General features: G+C 39.3%; 1 protein-coding gene across 3 annotated transcripts in view; it reads right to left on the reverse strand.

Annotated features, from left to right (window-relative positions):
* The window catches only part of TTC29 (tetratricopeptide repeat domain 29), a gene marked incomplete at its 5' end in the record, with an annotated part of 206005 nt that overhangs the window by 148417 nt on the left and 34884 nt on the right, over positions 1–22704 (reverse strand). For all 3 annotated transcript variants that reach the window (XM_084627078.1, XM_084627076.1, XM_084627077.1), the window contains one exon: positions 8326–8549. In XM_084627078.1, coding sequence (XP_084483204.1) covers positions 8326–8549 — 224 coding nt within the window. The remainder of the gene's footprint in view (positions 1–8325; positions 8550–22704) is intronic.

Consider the following 22704-nt stretch of genomic DNA (forward strand, 5'->3'; position numbering starts at 1 on the left):
AAGCATCCTAGAGGGACCCTGAGCTGGTACCTGTTCTGGAGCAGAAAAGGATGCATTTGTTCTTGCTGGTGGCTAATAGGCCTGTCACAAGGGAGCCTCATCTGTGGAATACAGGCTTGAGAATAGATTACTTCAGCAACCACTTGTGGTTGGTAGAGTACCTGCCTGCTGAGGTAATTCACAAGATAGTTGTTTGGTCCTCATAGGTGAAGGGCCATGGGAGTTATCCTATCAAGATGGCACCATTTTTGTTGCTTCTTGACAGGCACCCGCTGCCTCTTGATAGAACATGTTGCAGTGCTGTGGTCTGCCAGTATCTGCACTGTGATTCTTTTCAGGAGCAGCAGGAAGGCTCTGCAGGCCAGTCAAATTGTCTGGAGTTCCAGCACACTGATATGGAGCAACAACCTTTTCCAGAACCACATGCCTTGAATTTGTAGGTGCTTTAGATTGGGTCTCCAATCTGCTGTCGACACATCTGTAATCAGTGTCACAATGGGAAATGGGGTACAAAACTGTACACCTTTGCAGCCCATCTGTGGGTTTGTCCATCTATCCAGGGAAGATAATTCAGGAGCTGAGTGTCTATGATGTCTGGGTTGATAAACAGATCTCAGCCAGATTTGGAAAGGACACATCTGGCAAGAGGTATCACATAAGTGCATGATACCATGTGATATAATAGTTTGAGCCAGAGTCTTACTGTTGCCAGGATTCTCATATATGGATAGTCTGAAATCATTTCTAGAGAGAGGAATGCCTTTACCAACTTGGAATCCAGAAAAAACCCTTTATTCTATGGGCTAAGAAGGAGTGAGGGATGGCTTGAAATTCATTCTCAGTCTTAAGGAGTGGAACAGGTTGAGGACTGTGAATACTTCCTGTGGGATTTCCCTCTCAGAAGCCACTTGTCCATATATGGGTACACATGTATTCCTTCCTGTCTCAGACAGGCTGCTACCGCTGACATGCGTTTTGTGAATACCCTCAGAGCTGTAGACAGGTCGGAAAGTAGAATCCTGTATTGACAGTGGTCATGTCCCACTATAAAACAGATATTTTCTGTAGGCTAGATGAATTGCTATATGAAAGTAAGCTTTCTGAAGGTCAAGGTTCAGGGAAAGGATTAGAATCAAATAGAACAGCCTTTGGTAATTTCTAATATCCATCAATATGAAGTAATTTTAAAACCATGCCAGAGAAAAATGGAAAAGCAGCAATGAAAAAGAGACAAGGATGGTCTACTGGGATTGGTCCACAGCTCTTGACTAGAATGTCAAACCTCCTACTCAGAAGATGATGCAGAGTGATGGTAATAGAAGAGGGAGGAAAAGTGAGACTTCCCCTTTAGCAGTACAATGAGAAGGCTTCTGTTGCTGAAAGAAAGAAGTTTGCTGACTGAATTGTCCCTGGTAGCAGATGCATAAATCTCAGTGTATCCCCTTTAGGTAGTGTAATGATTCGTGTGTGTGTGTGAGCTTTGAAAGGAAGATCTTAGATAATCATTTGGAGTTCTTTGGTAATCCTTGAGGACTGTAATCAGGATGATCTTTATCATGGTGATAGCTGTAGTCATGGAATGGGCTGCTGTATGAGAGGCACCGAGGGCTGCTTGGAGCAAAGTTGCACTGTTAGTTGTCACTCTGAAATGATGGATCTCTGATCAACCCTTGCGTACTGTGGGAGCTTCTCAAATGGTGCTACTTTGTCCTAGGTCAGGTCGTCATACCGAGTGACTAGCTGGATATTAGAGTTGAAGAGATGCTAAGGAATAGGCCTTTCTGCCTGTGCAGTCAAGACTCTTGAGAGCGTTGTTACTAGAAGTGGTTTTACATGGCCTTGTCTTCTTGGATTTCTCCTGTTCTGCATTTTCCACTAGAGACACAAGAGTCACATACGATTAGAAGTATTCAAATCTTTTTTGAAGGACTTGGTGTATTTTCTCTGCTCATTTTGATATTGGAGGTACAGAAGCTGGAGTCTGCCATATGCCTTTTGCAGACTCTTAAGACTACTTATTGGCACTGCCAATTTGTCTGGGAAATTAGAACTGGTAATGTTAAATAATGTATGTGCTTTCTCCTTAACAAAGATAATTCCAGAGTGCCTGCTAGACTTCCTAGCAACTCCTGAAAAGTCCTGAAATCATCAGGAGGTGGCACTGGAGCAGATATCACTGCCTCACTTGGTGAGGAAGACGACACATCTTTAGGTGTAGTCAGCCAGAAGAGGTTAAAAAGTTTCCTGTGGATCCTGGAGAGAGTCCTCTTCTGATTTTTCCTCCTGACCCTGTGCCTTTTCCTCAAGTTGTTTTCTCCACCATTCCCTTGGGAAGTCTACTTCCCTGAGTGGTCTAATAAGAAATATAACTGGTGAGGGGGATCTAGGTTGTTTGTGGGAAGAGAGCAGCTCCTAGAGGATCTATAAGGGGCTCCAGAATGCCTAGTAAGGATACTGTTGTAAACTAATGAGAAGATTGAGAGGTGCCAAGGGATATCAGTGTGACTTGGAGGTGTTTAGGAGCTCTGGCCTGGAAACCTCCAGGAATTGATCTACTTGGGGAACCCCTGGAAAGAGAAAGTCACCTTGGCACTGAGTGGTAGTCACAAGAAAGGAAAGATTTTAAACTATTTAGGGCTGCCAACAGGACAGAAATTTCTCACTAAATGAAATTCACTAAATTAGGAGTTACAGACTGAGTCAATGAAAGGGCACTACGGCATAGCAGGCAGACAATACCGCGTTCCATTTCACTGCCATGAGTAGTAAAAGAGAATTGAGAGGTAGTCAAGGCAACTAGAACTTTCACTTACTGTTGATCAGTCTCTGTTAACTGTTCATTCTGATATTGTTTCTATGTAACAGTAGAAATTAGGGAGGGACAAACCTGTTTAGAAAAAAAAGTCCACCATCCACAGCTTCTACAACCAATCCTTTTCTGAAGTTCAGATATCTTCACGTTTTAAATTTATTATTATTTTTGGTTCACACAGTCACTTTCTGGTTTCATCCTAAATACCACAAGCAACATTGTTATTGCAGTATATCTAAATCAGCCAAAGACACAGGTTGAAATTTTATTGGAAAGTTTCTTATTGTATGGTGCCGAAGCCTTTTCAACAGTAAGTCCTTCGTAACTGTTAATATCTTTCCTGGAAGACAGAGGTATAACCTCCCAATAACAATGCATCATGTGCCCACTCTTTCTTCATTCATATACCTCCTGAAAAGGCATTTTGTGAAGTCAACAAATACTAACTTATTGGCAAAACCTGTCTCCACACTACTATTGGAGAAAAACGTAAGTTTAAGTTAGTATCAACTGCTAAACCTTTGTGTGTGTTGCCTATCTTGCTAGACTGTAAACTCATCAAGGCAGGAACACTGTGATCCTTTACGGTATAATTTGTAAAATAAATAGTAAAATAATAGTAAAATAAAAATGTATGTATTTGTTTATGTATTTAAAAAAATAGATGTGTGATTTGGGGAGTTGATTCAAATGAGTTAGTTAGCCTAAATGGGGCCTACATAGCCCCAAAGCATAAATGAACAAAGATGATAAAAAAGATAGCAGTGTCTGCAGAGCTGTTTACAGGGTCAGCAACATGCACCATGTAAGATCACAGCAACTCTTAAAATCCAGTGTTTTGGGCTCTATTTTCTTTTACATTATTTATAGTAGGGATGGGTCAGACACTTCGTCACAGAGGTGGGGTGCTCTCCTTAGTATGTTTTAATTGGGTGCTGTTAACAAGTTCTAGATCCAAGCAAAGTAAAAGATTTCTTAAGTAAATGTTGCTTCCACACACACACACACACACACAAATAGCCAGCCAAATTATGGCAGGCACTATACCAAGGAAAAGAATGCAAGGAACTCTTCTCAGTCAGTGCACCTATTTGGGGGTTAGCCATAATTTGACTTGAAGATGTTGGGAACCACAGCTAACATTGCTGGCAGTACAAGCAGCACCTGAGAAGGCATGGCTGAGAAGGGTGGGACTGTGGCCTCATATTCACTGCATACCAGCACAACTCGGGGGTGTGGGAGGAGGGAAGTAGGAGAAAGAGGTGAGAGGGGAAGTCTAGCTGTCCCTCTTCAAAGGCACAACAACAACTGTTTGCCAGCACATCTTGAATGCACTAAGTCTGCCTTTCAAGGACGTATGCCTCCAGATACAACTGTTCAGGTGGTGCACCTTCTACCTATCCTTAGTACTATACCGCTTCTCAACCACAATTTTGCTTTAAGTGAACAGATATTAATAGTATTTTCACAAGCATATCAAACGGCAAAGGTTTACACCAAGTGCTATGTCACACAGAAAGGATAGATGAATGCCAGAGCAACCTATTTATTTATTACAATCTTACATTATAAAAACATAACATGAAGAAGCAGACCAGACTTTTTGTTTTATTTCTGTAAACAAACCTAGCAAAAAGATGAGGTAGGCCCACAGTAGTTAGGCTGAGGTCAGGAGAATAATTGTAAATTACTTTCAAATTAGCAGCATCTGAAATATCATCATCAATAAAACTTCAAGCCTGCACTTTTACACATATCACCTATAACTCTTCCAGTTTCTCCTGGTGGTTCTTGTTTTAATCCAGGGAAAGATAAATCCCTGTCAGCTGTTTTTCCTACAAGCTGCAAGGGACAATAGTATCTCTCTTTTAATTCTATTTTTAAATACTTGGGAGGTACTCAGATATTGTGGTGAAAGGGGCCAGATTCGATAACCAGTCCCTTGCATGATACTGCTTTGGTGGCTGATTTGGAGGAAGCATCTTGCAGTCTTGTAAGATCTGAAGGCCCATCATAATTTGCCAGTAAAAATGAAAACAAAAATTCACTGACTGTGAGCAATGGTAAATGGTACATAACAAATGTAACACTGGCAAAACATGCACTGATACATCTCATTTTTTGATTCATGCAATAGGAATGGTAAAGCATTCTTCAATTTCTTTTGTAATGATATGAAGAACAAACAAGCTTGAGATGTATATTGATATTAACAGGAGCAATATGGAGAACATGGTGGGTGACTCTTACAATGTCAGGGAACATGTGCCTTTTATTGATGATGGTAACAAAACCAATAGTTTAGAGATATGGCATACTAACAACAGCAACACAAACTGACTAAGCAAAAAGCAGTGAGAAGAACATATGGTGAAAACAGGTGCTAAAAAGAGACCAAAGATCAGTTTGCCAAAAGCTGAAAAGAAAAAAAATGTTCTGCTTCTTCTGATGCCAATATCACAGCTTGTACCTTAACACTGCTTATATATTAGTCCATGTATGAGTAAAATCATCTGTTACGTCACCAGAATCAGGGAGCTCTCTTCAAAAGGTATCCATTAGCTGTTTGGGATCACTGTTCTCAGAACACTGAGGATCCATGCCACGTAGTCTTGTTCATTTCAAATTGCTAGGTAAAGTAAGAAATTTTGGTAACCGGGACACCACAGTAATGAGGAAACATTTTCACACACATGTTGGGCTTGTGCTTCTTCAGAAGAGCTATGCTATGATTACTGATTAGCAGCACCTCAGACTTGAAATGAAACAAACAGGTAGATGGCAAAGAAGTAGTTTTTCTGGTTTGCGTCAGGCTAGACTCAGTTTTATCTAAACTATATGTCTATCATCAGCAAACATCGCACCAGCCAGAAATACATCACCAGGCAATAGCAATAAAGGACACGAAAAAACTAAACACATATTCTTACAAAACACTAAAGAAAAATCAACCCATCACAATATTCATAACCGAGAAAGCAACAAAAATGATTGCCCTTCCAATGCTGATTTGTACAGCATATTGGTATTTCCCATGCAGAAAATTCTTTCTGAGCAGTATGGTGTCCTGTCCTTATGATAACTTAGTAAAAACAAGAGTAACAAATTCTCCTACTGAGATGTAGAAAGCAGCCAAATGAATACGTAGCTTTTGCTATCAACACAGTAGGTTAGCAATCAATCTGGAGGAGTTATAAACTTCTAAATCTGGCAGCAGCAGCTCTTACTCCATGACCATCATTAAGTAGTAAGATCATATAATACAGAAGTGTCTGAATTCCAAATAGCCCATTTCAGCTCAAACACTGCTAGAGAATTTTTAAAAAGCATCCGGAATGTCTAATAGTGGTTGTGAAGCCAAAGGCCTCTTTAATCATGGGTTTATTCATTATTAAGATTTGGGAGGCAAGTTCACTTTCACCGTCCTTGTATTTCATAAAGCAGTATTCACTTATCCCCACCTCTGACCTTCTAAGATATGGTTAGTTAATCCACAGCACTGGAAAATAAACTTCTTTTGCAACTGTTCCTGTTAACCAACAACCTCTTACAGCAACAGAGCAGAAGTTACAACATGCACCATCCATTTATAGATAAGTGGTAAACCATTTAAGAGATATTATCCAAAATGGAACATATAACAAGTCTTATATCCTGTCTCAGCATGGGGTGGGGATGGACTACATGACCTCTTGAATTCCTTCCAGCCCTACATCTCTATGGTTATATGGAAAATATCTAAACAATGTGGCTAAATGGAATTTAATTTATAAATTAAAATTATATTTTCAAATGCAAACTTGCATAAACCTAAAACTAATCCCCCTCCCCGAAATCTTGGTTGGCTCTAGTATTTTTAATTTTAGAAGACAATGTTATGCTTAGCTATGGTCCTTAAATTGTGCAACATTGTATTAACTGTAGTAATGCTAAAAGAAAAGGAGTACTAGTGGCACCTTAGAGACTAACCAATTTATTTGAGCATAAGCTTTCCAGCTACAGCTACGGATGCCGATGAAGTGAGCTGTAGCTCATGAAAGCTTATGCTCAAATAAATTGGTTAGTCTCTAAGGTGCCACTAGTACTCCTTTTCTTTTTGTGAATACAGACTAACACGGCTGCTACTCTGAAACCTGTAGTAATGCTAATATTTTGTTATATTTCCTACCTTACCCACCTGCTCTAAGACACAGCCCACACACGCTATAGGGTCACAACTCACTTCCCCTCATGGACTTTGATTTTGTTAATAAACAAATGCACCATAAGTCAACATAAAGTCCAGTCGAAGCCTTTATTTTTAGGCATCATACTCAAAATTCCTGTATCAGGACAGCCCAGGTGAAAAGGCTATTTCTTCTTCTTGTATTCCATCAAAGTGAAGATGGCTTTATCCCCACTCCAAGACAGTCCATTAACTTTTACCCGTCTTAGGAACATAGGAGTGGAAGACTTCCTGGATCATCCAGTCTGATACTATCACAGGCAACCACAATATACAATTCCAATCATAAACTTATCAAGCTCCATCTTACTACTCGTTAGGATGTTTGTTCCCCTACACCATTGGAAGGCTGTTCCAGAACCTTAGCCCATTGTGGAGTTTGTTGGCTATAATTACAATTCAGAATAAATACAATGGCCTAAAATTCAGTTTTTAAAGTAAAAATATTCAACTACAGGAGAAGTCCGTAAAAAAAAAAAGTTTGCCCTGTCTAAAAAGTTGAGATGAAGGATGTTCCTTGTCAAAACCTTGTTTTAAGTTATCCTACCCTAAATGATCAAAAATATAAACTGAAACTAGTGGAGTGTAATGGAAATGTATATAACCTCAGCTCCTACTATTATGAAGGATAAGAAAGAAACTTATTGCATGATCTAGTATTTACAGTAAAAGAATACTTTAAATAGAATAACAATTTATTTTTAGGCAACAGCAAAAATACAGTAATTCAGAGTTATGACTTCACAAACACCTTTTAATTAAAAAATATGTCACATCAGTGTATCATGTTGTACTGGACATATTTACAATCCATTTTTATTTTTTTCAGTTCCAAATGTAACCACATTGAGCAGCATCTATGTTTTAAAATATCAGATTTATAAAATATTGATAGCGTAAATGAATGTTTTAAAAGTTATATTTCTCTAGTAAAGTACAAAAATAGCTGTTAAAATCAATAGATAAAACAAAAAAAATAAAGAAACTATGAACTAGGTTATAACTGAGATGTTATCAAGGCTGTAAATATATCTCAAGATTTCTAGTGACATAATACACTCTAGATGCTCTTTCCCAGTTATTTCACAGAACCTCTCACTGTATCCGTGGCGTTGAAATTCAGAGTTACCTATCATTTAGTCTATAAATACAGCTCAGATGACTAAGGCTGAAATGTGCTAAGATGCAGTAATGTTTCAAATTCATACATGAAACAATTTAGAATCTTCCCTCAGGCACTCACTGCTGCAGCTCCTGCTGTTCTGTTACCCACAATTCCTCCATTTACCTGCTCGTTGGGCTGCCTCAGCCCTGGTCAGGAAATGGTGAAGCTGATCCAGCTTATCAGGCTGCTCCTCCAGGGACTTCTGCTGCCATATGGCTGACCCAGGCCCTGAAGCCTCCCTCAAGGCATTCCACTTCTGTATCAGAGTGAAGAGCTCAGAGAAGGACTTGTGATAACCCTGTCGCAGCATGTCTATGCAGATGTTCTTCTTGTATGAACTCCTGTAACTGGGAATAAGAAATACTGATTTTAATCCTTTAAATCTGTATTTATGTTCTCTACAATCCTCCCCCCCCCCATAATTAAAGATACTACAATGGTTTTCAAATGCAGACTTCAGAAACAACAAAGGAGAGGTAATATTTGAATCATTTAATCACAGGATTTTTTACAGAATGGTTTTTAACTAAACCCTATACTATAGAACAGAATATAGCAATAGTGGTAATCTATAAGTACTTTTACTGGAACTGCATTATAAAATATGCTGGTGTTCCTCAACTGAAATCAATCAGGACAGTCAACTGAGTTAATCTACATAGGGAAAAAAATAAGCACATACTTCATATCAAAACAATGTACATGTTAAATAGTTTTACTGGAGATAATGGTGGATTGGTATTTGTTAGAAACAGAATCATTACATATTATTTTGCCTCTGTTCAGTGTCTGACTTCATCTGGGACTAGCTAGTGATACAGAAGTTTCATAGTTTCTGCCTAATTTTAAAAGCAAATGACATGTCCACAGAGATACAATGAAGAATTTATATCAAAGTTATTCCACTGATAAACATGGGCAAGATATACATATTAAAAAAAGAGATGCATAATTAAATATTTTCAAGAGGTAATACATCTTTTGAGACATTATTTATGGACATAATCCAAATACTTCTTTCAAGTGGCATGAAACAATCTAGGGCCCAGAATTAACAGTTTCCAGGATTGGGCCTCTAGTAAAATTCCATCTCTATCCCACTAAAATGACAAAGCTCTAGCTTTTGTATTATGCTACTGATATTCCCAAACAATTTTTCCCATTAAAAGACTATCTTTTTACTACAAAATTTTCAGAGCCTATAAAAGAAAATAAGGAATTCTGAAAACTGATGTTTACTGTACATTTAACAGGTTTTGAGTGAGGTTCATGTTAAACAATTTAAAAATAAGACTAATTCTAGCCTAGGAACAACTCTTCTTTCTTGCCATTTCCCTATTCAGTATTGGCAACTTTTATAGCCTTCTTCCAAAACTCATGACTAAGGCTACGTTTTAGTCACAGATATTTTTAGTAGAAGTCATGGACAGGTCACAGGCAGTAAACAAAAATTCATGGCCGGTGACCTATACATGACTTGTACTATATACCCCTGACTAAATCTTGGGTTCCTTGAGGGGTGGGGTGGCCAGGGAGTGCTGTGGGTGCTCGGGGGGGAAGAGGTGCGACAGCGCACGTCCGTGACCTTGGCTGGTGCTGGGGGGGATGGGCCGGGGGGGAGTGTGTGGCCCGGGACGCCCACTGCTGCTCGGGGAAGGGGGAGCAGCCCAGGACGCCCGCTGCTGCTGGGGGAAGGGGCGGCTCAGCGGCACGAGACCCCTGCTGCTGCTGGTGCGGGGGGCCGCCGGGCCAGCTACATCTGCCGCTGTAGAAGTCACGGAGGTCCCGGAAAGCCATGGAATCTGTGACTTGTGAGGACTTGCAGCCTTACTCATGACTGTATGCCAAGCTGTCATACAGATAGTTATACTGAGTCTTTGGTCTCCCTGTTGGTCGCGATCATTGCAACAGCCATCCTACCAACATAGCTCATACCAACCTACCTCAACTTGTCTCCAACTGGAGCAACCTGCAGTATGCCCCTTACAACCTCATTTCATTTCTCAACAAGGAGTGTCCAATCAATCATTTGACCATTACAACATCTTCATTTCCATAGTGGAAAGCATACGGATTTCCTTTTTGTGGCTGGTCCAGTCTCTGTTCCATTCATTACTACTGTAGTTATTTTCCAGTTCTATACTAATGAAAATTATGTAAACACCTTTTTATTTAAGTCAAAATGGAGCAGGCAAGTTTTAAAATAAGCTTTAAGTGTCAATGATCTGTGCTGTTTATATTCCATTAACACAATAAAAATAAAAGCCATTAATAAAGGATCTGTTCTTCCACTGATGCATACTGATCCTGCATAAGTAATTCACCTATGCTTGTGGAGAGTAATTGGGGGGTGGGAGGAAATCCCACTGACTTCAATAACAGTGAACGCTAAATTAGTATAATTGAGCGTAGTGAAAGCTTTGAGGGAAGAGGGGAGAAGAGTAGTGAATGTTAAAAGTAATTTAGGAAGCGGAGATAAAATAACTAGCCATCATTTAACAAATATATAAAATATATTTGTAACTAGTCAAAACATTATTCAGTTCAATTGTAGGTTCCATCATAATTATTTGAAAATTATACTAGTATTTATAGAGTAGCATAAAATTGACGCAGCCAAGTGTGCTAATCTCGTTAGACAAATGCATTTTACTTAAGGTCAAAGCACATTTTCTCAAATGAGAAGTATCATTTGCAAACTAATACATTTACATGCAGGATGAAGACAGTGGTGTAACTACAATTTGTGTCACCAATTTTCTAGCAAAAGGCTATGCCAATTAACTAAAAGAAAAGAAACTAAATTACAGCTGGAGTGACCTCACTGTACTTAATATTTAGTTTTCTCAGGGGAAGATAATTGTATAAATGTATATTGTACCAATAACAAGCCTACCTACAGTAATAACATTTCAACTACAGTATAATAAAAAAGAGCTAGTTTATCTGACAAAGTTGCACTTAAAGGACAGAAATTACTGCATGGAGCAGCATAACACTTTTGCCTCTTTAAATTACTGTAAAGTATTTATAAACCACAAGTGATGAATCATGCATGAGTTATAATGGCCTTAAATTCACATTGTGGGGATACATTTTATGAATGTAATCTAAGGGATCATTTGACAATTATACTGAAATTCTTTCAATTATCAACAGGATTCCTGTTGAAAATGTCAGTGTTCTGTAGTAAAGCATGTTAGTTTTTAACATGCATGTAGTGGAGACAAGGAAGGTAATCTTCGGATTACATTTTAAGATGAATTAAAGATCCCTACCAACATTATTGTTTATATCCAAGCATATGTTTCATTATAACATTATGTAGTGCACAGGAACAAACAGAGATACTAAATCAAATTGATCATGTTTTCAATAATTGACCATTAGTTATCAATTGAAATAAAATATCCTGCACACAGTTCAGTGATTTTTTAAAACTACTTGTGAACTTTTACCTGAATAGTCTGCTTTTTTTTTTTAAACAAACAAATTTATGTTGACCATAGTGAATCTTACTGCATAGCAAGATGTTATTATTTAACTATAAAACTTATTTGTCTACATTCTATCCATTCTGGTTTGAGGTTTCCTGTCAACATTTAGGCCACTTCGAGACTCACTGAGAGCCAAGTAGGAAAAAAAAAGAAAAGAACTTGGATTGTAACTGTAATAATAATTTGTCAATAGGTTGAATGGTCTCTGGGGGCATCTACTGGAAATCTGGCAAAACTGCAGTCAGATCATGTTAATCAAGCAACTTCCACTGCCACAACATACTATTGCAGAACAAAGAAAAGTACAAATGTTGAGTCAAATACACTGTGTGAATAAATCGGAACAACTCTAATGAAGTCAGTGGGGCTGCACTTCATACACTGATAGTGAATTTGACTACTGTTCTCAATGTCACACAGACAGACTATCAAAACCTGCAAATACTGCATGCACTATTGGGCAAGCGATGATACTATGTGGATTTAGCACAGTATAAGCATGCATTATTCTTTATCAGAGGATTCACAAACTATGTTTAATTGCAAAGACTAATATGAAGATAAAACATGGGGTTTTGCTTTCCTGGCAAGTGATCACCATCGAAAATATGTGAAAAAAACCTAAACAAGATTTCAGAAAGCATTTTAAAAACATGAACTTAAAGATTGTTTTTACTAAATTTAGAACATAGAAGAGCATTTAAAAAGTAATTTTCCAAACAATGCTTTTATTTTTAGACAATGTTGTTTATTTTGATTTTGTTGTTGTTGTTGTTCCGTGTATAAAGTTCAACAAACTAAGGGCAGAATTCTTAACACAAATCCATATAATTCAGAGTCTACCCTTTATCTGTCCATACATTCTTCGATCTCCCACTGATGGAAGCCTGGTGATGTCAATGGATTGTCCATTTATGTAGGATAAGGAGAATACTGGGATTGAGATCCAGTGGGCAGATCTGATTGGGAATTTTGCCCTTAGCCTGCTCTAGCAGTATTGAAATATAGTATCTCATGGTTTGATTTTCAAAGTGTTGAGCAACTGCAGAAATTACCAGTGACTTCTGAAAATTAGGAGATTACTCTGTAGTAGCTGTTTATTTTGAATTAACAAAAACAATTATATAAGGTTATTTTCATGCACCTTATGTTATCACACGTATGGTACCAGCTACAAAAAACCTGGATATGTAAACTTAAAAGGCACTGCTACTTTTAAAACACAAGGTATTTTAGTAAGATTTCAGATTTACATTTAATGTTATAATCATTTTAACTTTCTTACATTGTATAGCTAGTTTACCTTTTTCTCTGTATAAAAAAATAAAAAGTTTAAAAGCACCTAAGGAAATGCTTGTGTAATGCTCATGTGATGCAGAAGATCTGGCTTAAACCCAAAAGCCTTTACTGATCTGCCTGAACCAGTATAAAATCAGAAGAAACGCCACTGAAGTTATTAAGTTGCACAAATGTTACAAACTCAAGGAAATCTGTATTAAATGGCCCAAATCATGGTATTTCTCTTGTTATTCTGTTGTACTTTTAAAAGAAAAATGTTCTGAATTCAGTTCAATATCATCCCAGATTTTTTGCTTTAACTTTCAGATTTCCTTGCAGTAGATGATGTAAGTTAGGTTGACAAATGTGAAAGAGTCTATTTTTGATTTATTTTACTGTTTGCATTTTAAGAGGCCAAAAGAATTACACTTGTATTAAAACAATCACATTAAAAATATATTGTGACAGAGCTACTTTTGATGGTCCTGATTTCCCACAGCTCACACCTTGGGTAGTCAATTACACCTCAGCAAAATGGGTGAAAAATACTACCATTCTCATTTGATAGCATTTCCATGTCAGGCCTCATATTTTTAGCTCTTTGGTATTTAATTAAAAAACCTGTCAATTTTTCTAAACAGTCTATTGTAGTTAGTAAAACACAGTATTACATGCAGTAAGCAATGATAATATAGTTTACTAAAAAGGCATTATTATAATGTAACATTATTGCACAGTGTATTAATTGTATTGTAAAGTCAGCATAGACAGAAAATACACTGACAAAATAAAATCTTTATCAATCAATAATTGAAGTTTACATATAGGCAAAGAAAAAATGCCTCTTTTGAACTTGTTAGAGTTTAGTTTAAGGTATTTACTTTTCTATATTTTGACATGTGATGTTGACAATTTGTGTTTTAATGGTTATAAAGCTCTAACTTTTTGAATATCAAATCTACTATCATTAAATAATTATCCCCCCTTCATAATTTCCTGTACCTATAGAAATTTAAATAGATAAAATGAACATTGATATTAGCCATCAAAATTATAAAAAAATTAAATCTGAATTCTTCCAAGCCTAATTATATTCCTCAAACCTAAACTGGGTTTCTTTCGTTAGCAAGCAAGTCAACATCTAGCAATAAAGTTATCATACAGATTAATATTCAAAATCCTGAAAAAAAAATCAAGATATTTTTGCTTCTTAAAAATAAATTGTTAAAAAAAATGACTAAATGTTTCAATACTTAGATATACTGTGAGATTTATGAAGCATAAGGTTTTGTCTGTGTGTTTGAATATATACACAAACATATATACATATAAAAGCAAACATGAGAAAACAGAACCACTCCATTAACATTTTAGAAGTATATAGCTTAAGTAATAATAAAGAATGCTATTTGGAAAGTTCATAAAACCATAAAATGCTGCACTGTTAAAACCTTCAGGATTCCACTAATAAGAATCAAAATGGAAAATACCTATAAGTCAATTATAGGCAATTCTTCCTAAGAATGAAGCATTCCATAACACAAGGTAGTGAATTGCTGCTAAAATAAAAGGTACACTTTTTGTAGTGCATTCTTGAAGATATCTATACACTTAACCAAAAAGTAGAATTATTGCTGTGATTTAGTTTGACTGTCCATACATACGTAAAACTGAAATATTTCACCGATTCAACAAATATCTCAGACTGTAATGCTTAAAGCTATGTCAGACTGGTATAAGACCATGTACACATACCCTTGCAAGTCACAGGACCATTCATTTAGGCCCCAATCCAGCAAAGCACTCAGGTACGAACTGAACTTCAAGCATGCATGTAGTCTCACTGAATTCACTGGGACTGCCCATATGTTTAAAGCTAAACACATTGTAAGTGCTTTGCTGGATTGAGGCTTAAAGGGTCACTGTGTCCCATATATTATCACTGGATGCTGGAATTGGCCCAGTGTTATTTAACTAATACCAGAGACCCTTCCCTTGCTATCCTCATTCATCCTGGCTGCTTAAAATATTTCCCTTTCATTAAATTCTTACTGGATAGTAATACTTTAAATTGTAAAGTATATTAACTCTCATTAAATAGCAGACTTGAAAGTACAGTAGATCCCATTAACTAGCAACAGATAATTAACTTCCAAATCAGATTTTTTTTAGTCAGCAAGGTTGAGAAGTAATTTTGTGTTTTGTTGCAATTCAAATATAAAATTTGAAATATCCCAACGTAAAAATATTAATTCCCTCAACCTAAACACCAAGATTTTGTAAAATGAACATTTTTGTTTTAAACAAGAAGATGGAAAAAATTATCTATGTAATTGTACACATAATTAAAGAGAAGGACATTTACATAGAATTAACTCTGAAAGTTGTTAAAGTAATGGTTTAACTCCCCTGCCCCCTTTCTATTAAATAAAAAAGCTTTGTTGGAGCAATTTATCAGAACTCCTACTTAGAAGTTCTGAATAAGTAAGTTGAAAATAAAAATAAATACACAACCATTTGGGAACAATTTTCAGTGTAGTAATACAGCATTAGTCATCCGTTGTCTTATATTCTCTGCATCTTCATTGGCAAACAACTTTTTTAGCTCAATCATGCAATCAGGTGTGAATTCATAACATGTCAGTGAGGATTCTTTAATCAGGATTCATAACATGTCAGTGAGGATATCTGCCTCTCTTCCTTTTATTTAAAACCACACTGCCACTTTAACATTACAAGAATAGAACAGTTAATCAATTATAAACATCAAAGGATGACACTGAAGAACTGTTTTCAAATGAATACAATTCCTGTAATAATTAAAAATCATCAGTAATACAGATAAATGGAAATATACATGTAGAAATGTATTTTTGATATATTCTGTCCCTAAATATAAATGCTCTAAAAGCAGAACAATTAAAGATAAAAGTGATAAGCACAGGAAAATATTCTTTGTGCACCACAACATGTAACAGTGATCTTTAGCGAATATTTCAGGCACTGTCAGAGAAAATGTTATTCTCTTTGTTGATTTTCTATGATCTTTGTTGATTTTTAAATGGCAATTAGGAATTCACTGTATCTTACAGTCTTTAGAATATAATGATTTTTTCTCATTTTCCTGGAATTCAGGGATGTTCATTAATCAAAATTAATTCTAACCTGTAGTGTTGCATCCGAATTTTGTTATAGATAGGGGTGGCCAAACTTACTGACCCTCCAAGCCATATATGACAATCTTCAGAAGTTCGAGAGCCGGGGTGTGCAACCAGGGGGTTGAAGCCAGAGGCAATGTTGGAGGGGTCATGTGCCCTTCCAGGTTTTTGCCAGGGTTTGCTGGCCCTGCTCAGTCACATGGGGCCACCGGGGCCCCTCCCTGCATGGCAGCTGCTGGAACCAACAAGCTGGGAGCTGTGCCTTGGATAGGGGCAGCAGCTAACAGCTGGGAGCTGCAGGAAGAGCCGCTGCTTCTGCTGCTGCCTCTCCCCAGTGAGCTAGAGCGGAGGTCCCTCCCTGCAGCTCCCAGCTATTTGCCGTTGCCTCTCTATGCAGAGCTAACACCTGGGAGCTGAAGGGAGGGGCCGCTGAGGGAAAGAGGGTGTGCACGCCTGGGGGAGCATGACTCAAGCTGGTGGGGGATCGAACCTTTAAATTGTACCCCCTCACTCTCAGCAGGCACCAGTCATCTCTGGCAGAAGCCCCTAGCCCCGCCACAGGGCAGAAGCCCCGAGCTCCCCATCCCAGTCTGGTAGGCAGAAGGGGCGGGGAGGGTGGCCTCTAGGAGCCACACTTTAAATAGTAACAGAGCCGCATGCAGCTCATGAGCCACAGTTTGGCCACCTCTGTTATAGTCGTTTACCAAAATTAAGGATTTCTTAATTCTTCTATTAATACTGTACTTAATAGACTGAATACAAGGCTGGGAGCCAGGGACTTCCAGGTTCTAATCTCAGCTACATCTTTGACATTTTGTGTGGTTTGAGACAGGTCATTTAACCTCCCTGTACTTTTCTTTTACTATATGTAAAACTGTACAGAGCCTGTCATAGTCATATTTTCTCACTGTCTCCTTGTACTCCCCCCTTTGTCTGTATCCATCTGTTGTCTTTTGTCTTAGACTTTAAGCCCTTTCAGAAAGACAATATAATAATATGCATGACAACAGGGATAATGGTACTATTACTTACCTACTACACCTCCTCAAGGGGTTCCTGTGGATTAGTTAACTTTTGTAAAATGCTCTGAAAATGGAAAGCACTATATAAGTGCTAAGTATTTATTATCACATAGTTACTATTCAATTCCTATCCCCTGCAGTACATTATATTTGTTTATGATCACACCATTCAAGAAGGAACAGTCCCTGTCCCAAGATGCTCACAGTCTAAGGACCTATAGAAAAGTCAGAAGTTAAAAGGGGAAAACAGAGGAGTCTTATAGAAATCAAAATCACTGAGAATTATTAGAAAGTCGTTATTGTCTCACAGCAAATTAAATTGTCTTTTTATACTTCACTCTTTTTGTAAATTACAGACCGATGCTTTACCTTTGCACACTGTTTCAAAAATAGAACTCAATTGTGTATACCTTGTATGTTTTCTTCAGCAGAAAATATTGTTGTACTACTGAGAAATAAAAGCTCTTGAAAACCATATGACCAAACTTAGTAAAAACAACAAGTCACGTAAAAAAAAGAAAAAAATTTAGCTTACTGTGTTTTTTATTAAAGTATGTCATGTATTTTATCTTTGCAAGAGTTTGATGAGTTTTTGCAAGTAAAATTCTGTTTCCTCTACACTCACTAATAGTCATGAGAATCTGTAGTTTGCACCTTCCCATTAAAAATGTATTGTATTTTTTGAAATTATTCACCCCGCCTTTTATCCAGATCATTTCTTTGAAAGGAGGAAGTAGATAATAAATGGAATAATTCATGATTTCCCATTAAATATGAAACTTTCTTTTGCAGAGTTTAGAAAATGAAGTTCTACATAATGTATAGAAGTTGATTAGAACTTTTTTTTAACCTTTTCAAGAAAAACCTTTCACATTACACAACTGCACAGAGAAGTTTCTGCAGGAAAGGTAAACCATTCACTCCCTCCCACAGTTCTATTTTTTAGATCATTGTCTAATTACGCTAAATCACATGTACGCCAGATCTGAATTTCAGAGATCGCATTCATCTGACCAAAAAGAATGTGGTCTCCAGGTATCAAATTCTCTTTTTGAAAGTTATTTAATAAACACTGAATCCTGGTCATGACAAGTAAGATTATGAGGAATTATTCAGACAGAAAAAAATACATATTTAAACAAGCACCACTTCAGAAGGAGGTTTAGGATACAGAGCCTTAAAGTTGAACTTCTTTTAGTTTATTTCAAAAAATACAATAACAGAAAGGATAACTTTTGCTTGCATATTTCCGTTTTTCTGTAAAAAAAATTTCAAAATATACAAATAAAGAAAAAAGCCATTTAAAATGTAAATGAATTTACACAGTAGGCCAACAATTCTCAAACATGGGACAAAACCCAAAAGTGGGTCACAAGGAGGCTGGCACAATGGTTCACATGAAATTGCTGACAGCAACAAATCTTGCAGTAGCTTAGACCCAGTAGGGGCTTGGCAGGAGAGGGAAGGAGGAGTTCACACCTGCCCTCTTCTACTGCTATGCCCTCTTCACTCCTCAGGGCTGGCCTTACCATGAGGTGAACTGAGGCGGCCGCCTCAGGTGCCAGACTGTGGGGGGCGCTACTAGGACCCAGAGTGTAGAAAATTGTGTCTGCTGCTGGTGCATATGTATTCTCTCTGCTCTAGATGCACAGAGATGGTGGAGTGTTGTGCTGGAGAAAGGAGAGCACAAGAGACAACAGGCAGGCAGGAGAAAAGGTGAGAGGGAATAACAGAAAGCAGCAGGAGCTGCAGGGAGAGAGAGGAGGAGGAACCTCTTATGTACCTCTCTAGCACCCCCAGAAGCCTGGACCGATTAACACCAGCTTCTCAGGGAGTTTTCTGCTGCTTCCTTGAACCCACTTGAGGAGAACAGGCAGTCAACTGAAGTAGGAGCCAATTAGGCCCTTAAGACACTGATCTCTTCCCCCACTCAGGCCCTGCTACCAGCCTGCTTATTTGTCCCTTTCAATTGAGTTTTGAGAGCCACTATAGCTGGCACAGAACCAGGGCCACCCAGAGGATTCAGGGGGCCTGGGGTCTTCGGGGCACTTCGCCGAAGACATGGAGCTGAAGGACCCCCACCGCCAAATTGCCACCGAAGACCCCGAGCAGAAGAAGCGGTGGCGGGTCCTTCGCTCTGGGTGTGTTCGATGGCACTGAAGGATCCCCAGCCACTGAAGTGTGGCCGAAAACTCTCGTGAGGGCCCCTGAAAGCTCTTTGGGGGCCCCTGTGGGGTCCGGGGCAAATTGCCCCACTTGCCCACCCCTCTGGGTGGCCCTGCACAGAACAACGGTCATGAGTGAAAGAAAATGCCACTCTGGGACAGCATTCAGAAAAACAAAAGCTTTCTTTGCTTTCTTATCTAAGCAGGAGGGAGCTCTCCTGAGATACATAGACACAAATGTTCATGGTGAGCCCTCTGGCCCCAGTGAGGATGTGAGTGGTGAGGAGATGCCTGATCTTCCAGTTACTCAGAGTACAGGTGACCTGGCAGCTACTGCAGCATCCATCTCAAATGGATGTAACCATGCACATTCCTGAAGAAAAGTGTAGATCAGAGAAGACTGTGGTGGAGGCACAAGAAACAGCAGCTGCTGAGTTTAGTTCCTTAAGTCTAGATGATCCAGGACTGTGGACCCACTTGAGCAGTAGCCCGAGGGACTTCCTTGTACTGCATGGGCAACAGCAAGTGAAAAACTTCATGTTCCCCAAAGACAATGAAAATAGAAGTTACCATCCAACACATTACTGGTGTGAAATCCCCAATGGTGACAAAGTGGAGAGGCCATGGCTTATGTACTCAAAAACCCAGAAGAAGGAGGAGGTTACTCACTCTGTGCAGTAACTGACATTCTTCGAGATGGCTGTCCCTGTGGGTGCTCCACTCTAGGTGTTGGTGCAGCCCTGCACCTTCGCTCGGAGATTTTTACAGCACTACTCGTACCAGTTGTGCACGCGCAGAGCTTCCCCCCCCCCGCTCCGTGTGTACCTTAATAGTACGCATGCACGACCAGTCCCCTCAGTTCCTTCTCTACAACGGAGGCCACCCCAACTCCGAAGTAGAGGGGATGAGGGTGGCTAGTGGAGCACCCACAGGGACACATCTCGAAGAATGTCAGTTACTGCACAGGGTGAGTAACCTCCTCTTCTTCGAGAGGAGTCCCTATGGGTGCTCCGTTCTAGGGGACTTAAAAGCAGCGTATCTCAAGGAGGTAGGGACTTTGGATTGGGCAGAAATGCAGTAGATAAAACAGCTCTGCCTAATAGTGTACCTAAGAGGGGGCCCTGAGTAAGGGCATAGTGCTTAAAAGTGTGTTCAGAAGGCCAAGTGGCTGCTTTACAGATGTCAGTCAGGGGAACTTTGCGTAGAAAAGCCACGGAGGTAGCCATCGATCTAGTGGAGTGGGTTCTGATGTCTGCTGGAGGCGTAACTTTCCATATCTGATAACGGAATCAGATACAGTCAGAAATCCATTTTGAAAGTCTCTGGGTAGAAATAGGTGTCCTTCTGGATCGCTCCACGATGGAGATAAAGTCTAGAATAATTTCTACAGGGCTTGGTTCTATCCAAAGAGAAGGAGGACAAAGCTCTGTGTATGTCTAGAGTATGCACTGTAGATTCAAACGAGTTCGCATGTGGTTTAGGAAAGAAGGTCGGCAGGTGTATTGGTTCATTGATGTGGAATGACAAATGCACCTTTGGAAGAAATTTGAGGTGTAATTGAAGGGTAACTTTGTCCTTAAAAAAAATAGGGTATACGGTGGGTCTGCCACAAGAGCTGTTATTTCTCCTGCCCGTCTGGCAGAAATGATTGCCACTAGAAATGCTGTTTTCATAGAAAGGTGTAAGAGGGAGCAAGTGGCGAGGGGTTCGAATGGTTGTTGAGTTAAGCAAGTAACACTAAGTGAAGGTCCCACGGAGAGGTAGGAGGTCTAACATCTGGGTATAGGGACTGAAGTCCTTTGAGAAAACGTTTAGTGATCGGATGAGCAAACACAGAGGTACTGTCAATTTTATTGTGGAAGGTTGCAATAGCAGCTAGGTGGACTTTGATGGAGCTAAAAGAAAGGCCAGATTGTTTGAGGTCCAACAGATAGTCAAGTATAAGACGAAGAGGTGCAGACATAGGAGGCAGTTGAGCACCACTGCGTAAATCGCTTCCACTTCTGGAGATAGGTAGTGCAAATAGATTGTGTTCTGCTACGTAGGAGCACTTTTTGGACTTCATCAGAGCATGCTAGTTCGTTTTGGGAGAACCATGTAGGAACCAAGCTTTGAGGTGAAGCATGGACAGGTTGGGGTGGAGAAATCGGCCGTGTTGCTGCAATAGGAGGTTCAGAATGAGAGGCAACGAGATTGATGGTTGAGTTGACATCCTGGTGAGGAATGGGAACCACGGTTGTCTGGGCCATGCTGGGGCAATCAGGATCACTTTGGCACGATCTGTTCGTATTTTTGTCAGAACTCTGTGGAGAATCGGGATTGGGGGAAAAGCATAGAGTAAGTTCTGGTGCCATGGAATCATAAATACATCTCCCAGGGAGTGCTTGACCAGTCCTGCTCTGGAGCAAAATTCAAGGCATTTCATGTTTTTCACAGTTGCAAAGAGGTCTATGGTTGGGTAGCCCCATATATGGAATATGTTGGTGATGATCATCTCATTTATCTCCCATTCGTGGTCCCAAGGAAAGTGTCTGCTTAATTCGTCCACTGTGGTATTCATAGCCCCAGGAAGGTAGGCGGCTGATATCCGGATATAGTTCACAAGGCACCAGTTCCAGAGTTTCATAGCTTCTGTGCAAAGTGAATGAGCACGAGCTCCTCCCGGCCTGTTTACATAGAACATGCAGGCGATGTTGTCTGTCATTATCCATACATGTTGGTTCCGGATTAACAGGAGGAAGTGACACCAGGCATTGCTTATAGCTTGAAGTTCCGGGACGTTAATGTGCAGGGAGGTTTCTGATGGAGACCATACCCTGAGTTGTGTGATGTAACACGTGAGCACCCCACCCTGTGAGGGATGCATTGGTAGTCATTATGAAGGATGGAGCTTCCTGGAGAAAGGGGACTCTAGAGCAGAGGTTGGGGGGAACTGTCCACCATAGGACCGTCTTTGACTCGGAAAGGTATGGATAGGAATTTGTTTAGGGCATGCACATTGGGTCTGTAAACTGTGGCCAACCAAGCTTGGAAGCACCTCATGTAGAGTTATGCATTTTGGATCACGAAAGTGCACGAGGCCATGTGACCTAGTGGTTGTAAACAGTCTTGAGCGGTAACTTGAGGACTGTTGCAAAGTTTTGTTGCCAGCTGCTTTATGGTGTTGAAGCAATCAGACAGGAGAGATGCTATTCCTGTCCGGGAATTGAGGTGTGCTCCGATGAACTCCAGGTGCTGGGTAGGAATTAATGTGGATTTGTTGTTGTTTATTCGTAGGCTGAGGGATAGGAAACAATCGACTGTGAGTTACGTGAATCGAAGCGCTTGGTCGAGCGTTGAGGCTTTGGGGAGGCAGTCATCTAGGTAAGGAAATATTATGATT

The sequence above is a fragment of the Lepidochelys olivacea genome (genome assembly GCF_965140295.1).
Source record: "Lepidochelys olivacea isolate rLepOli2 genome assembly, chromosome: 4".
Taxonomy (NCBI): Eukaryota; Metazoa; Chordata; order Testudines; family Cheloniidae; genus Lepidochelys; species Lepidochelys olivacea.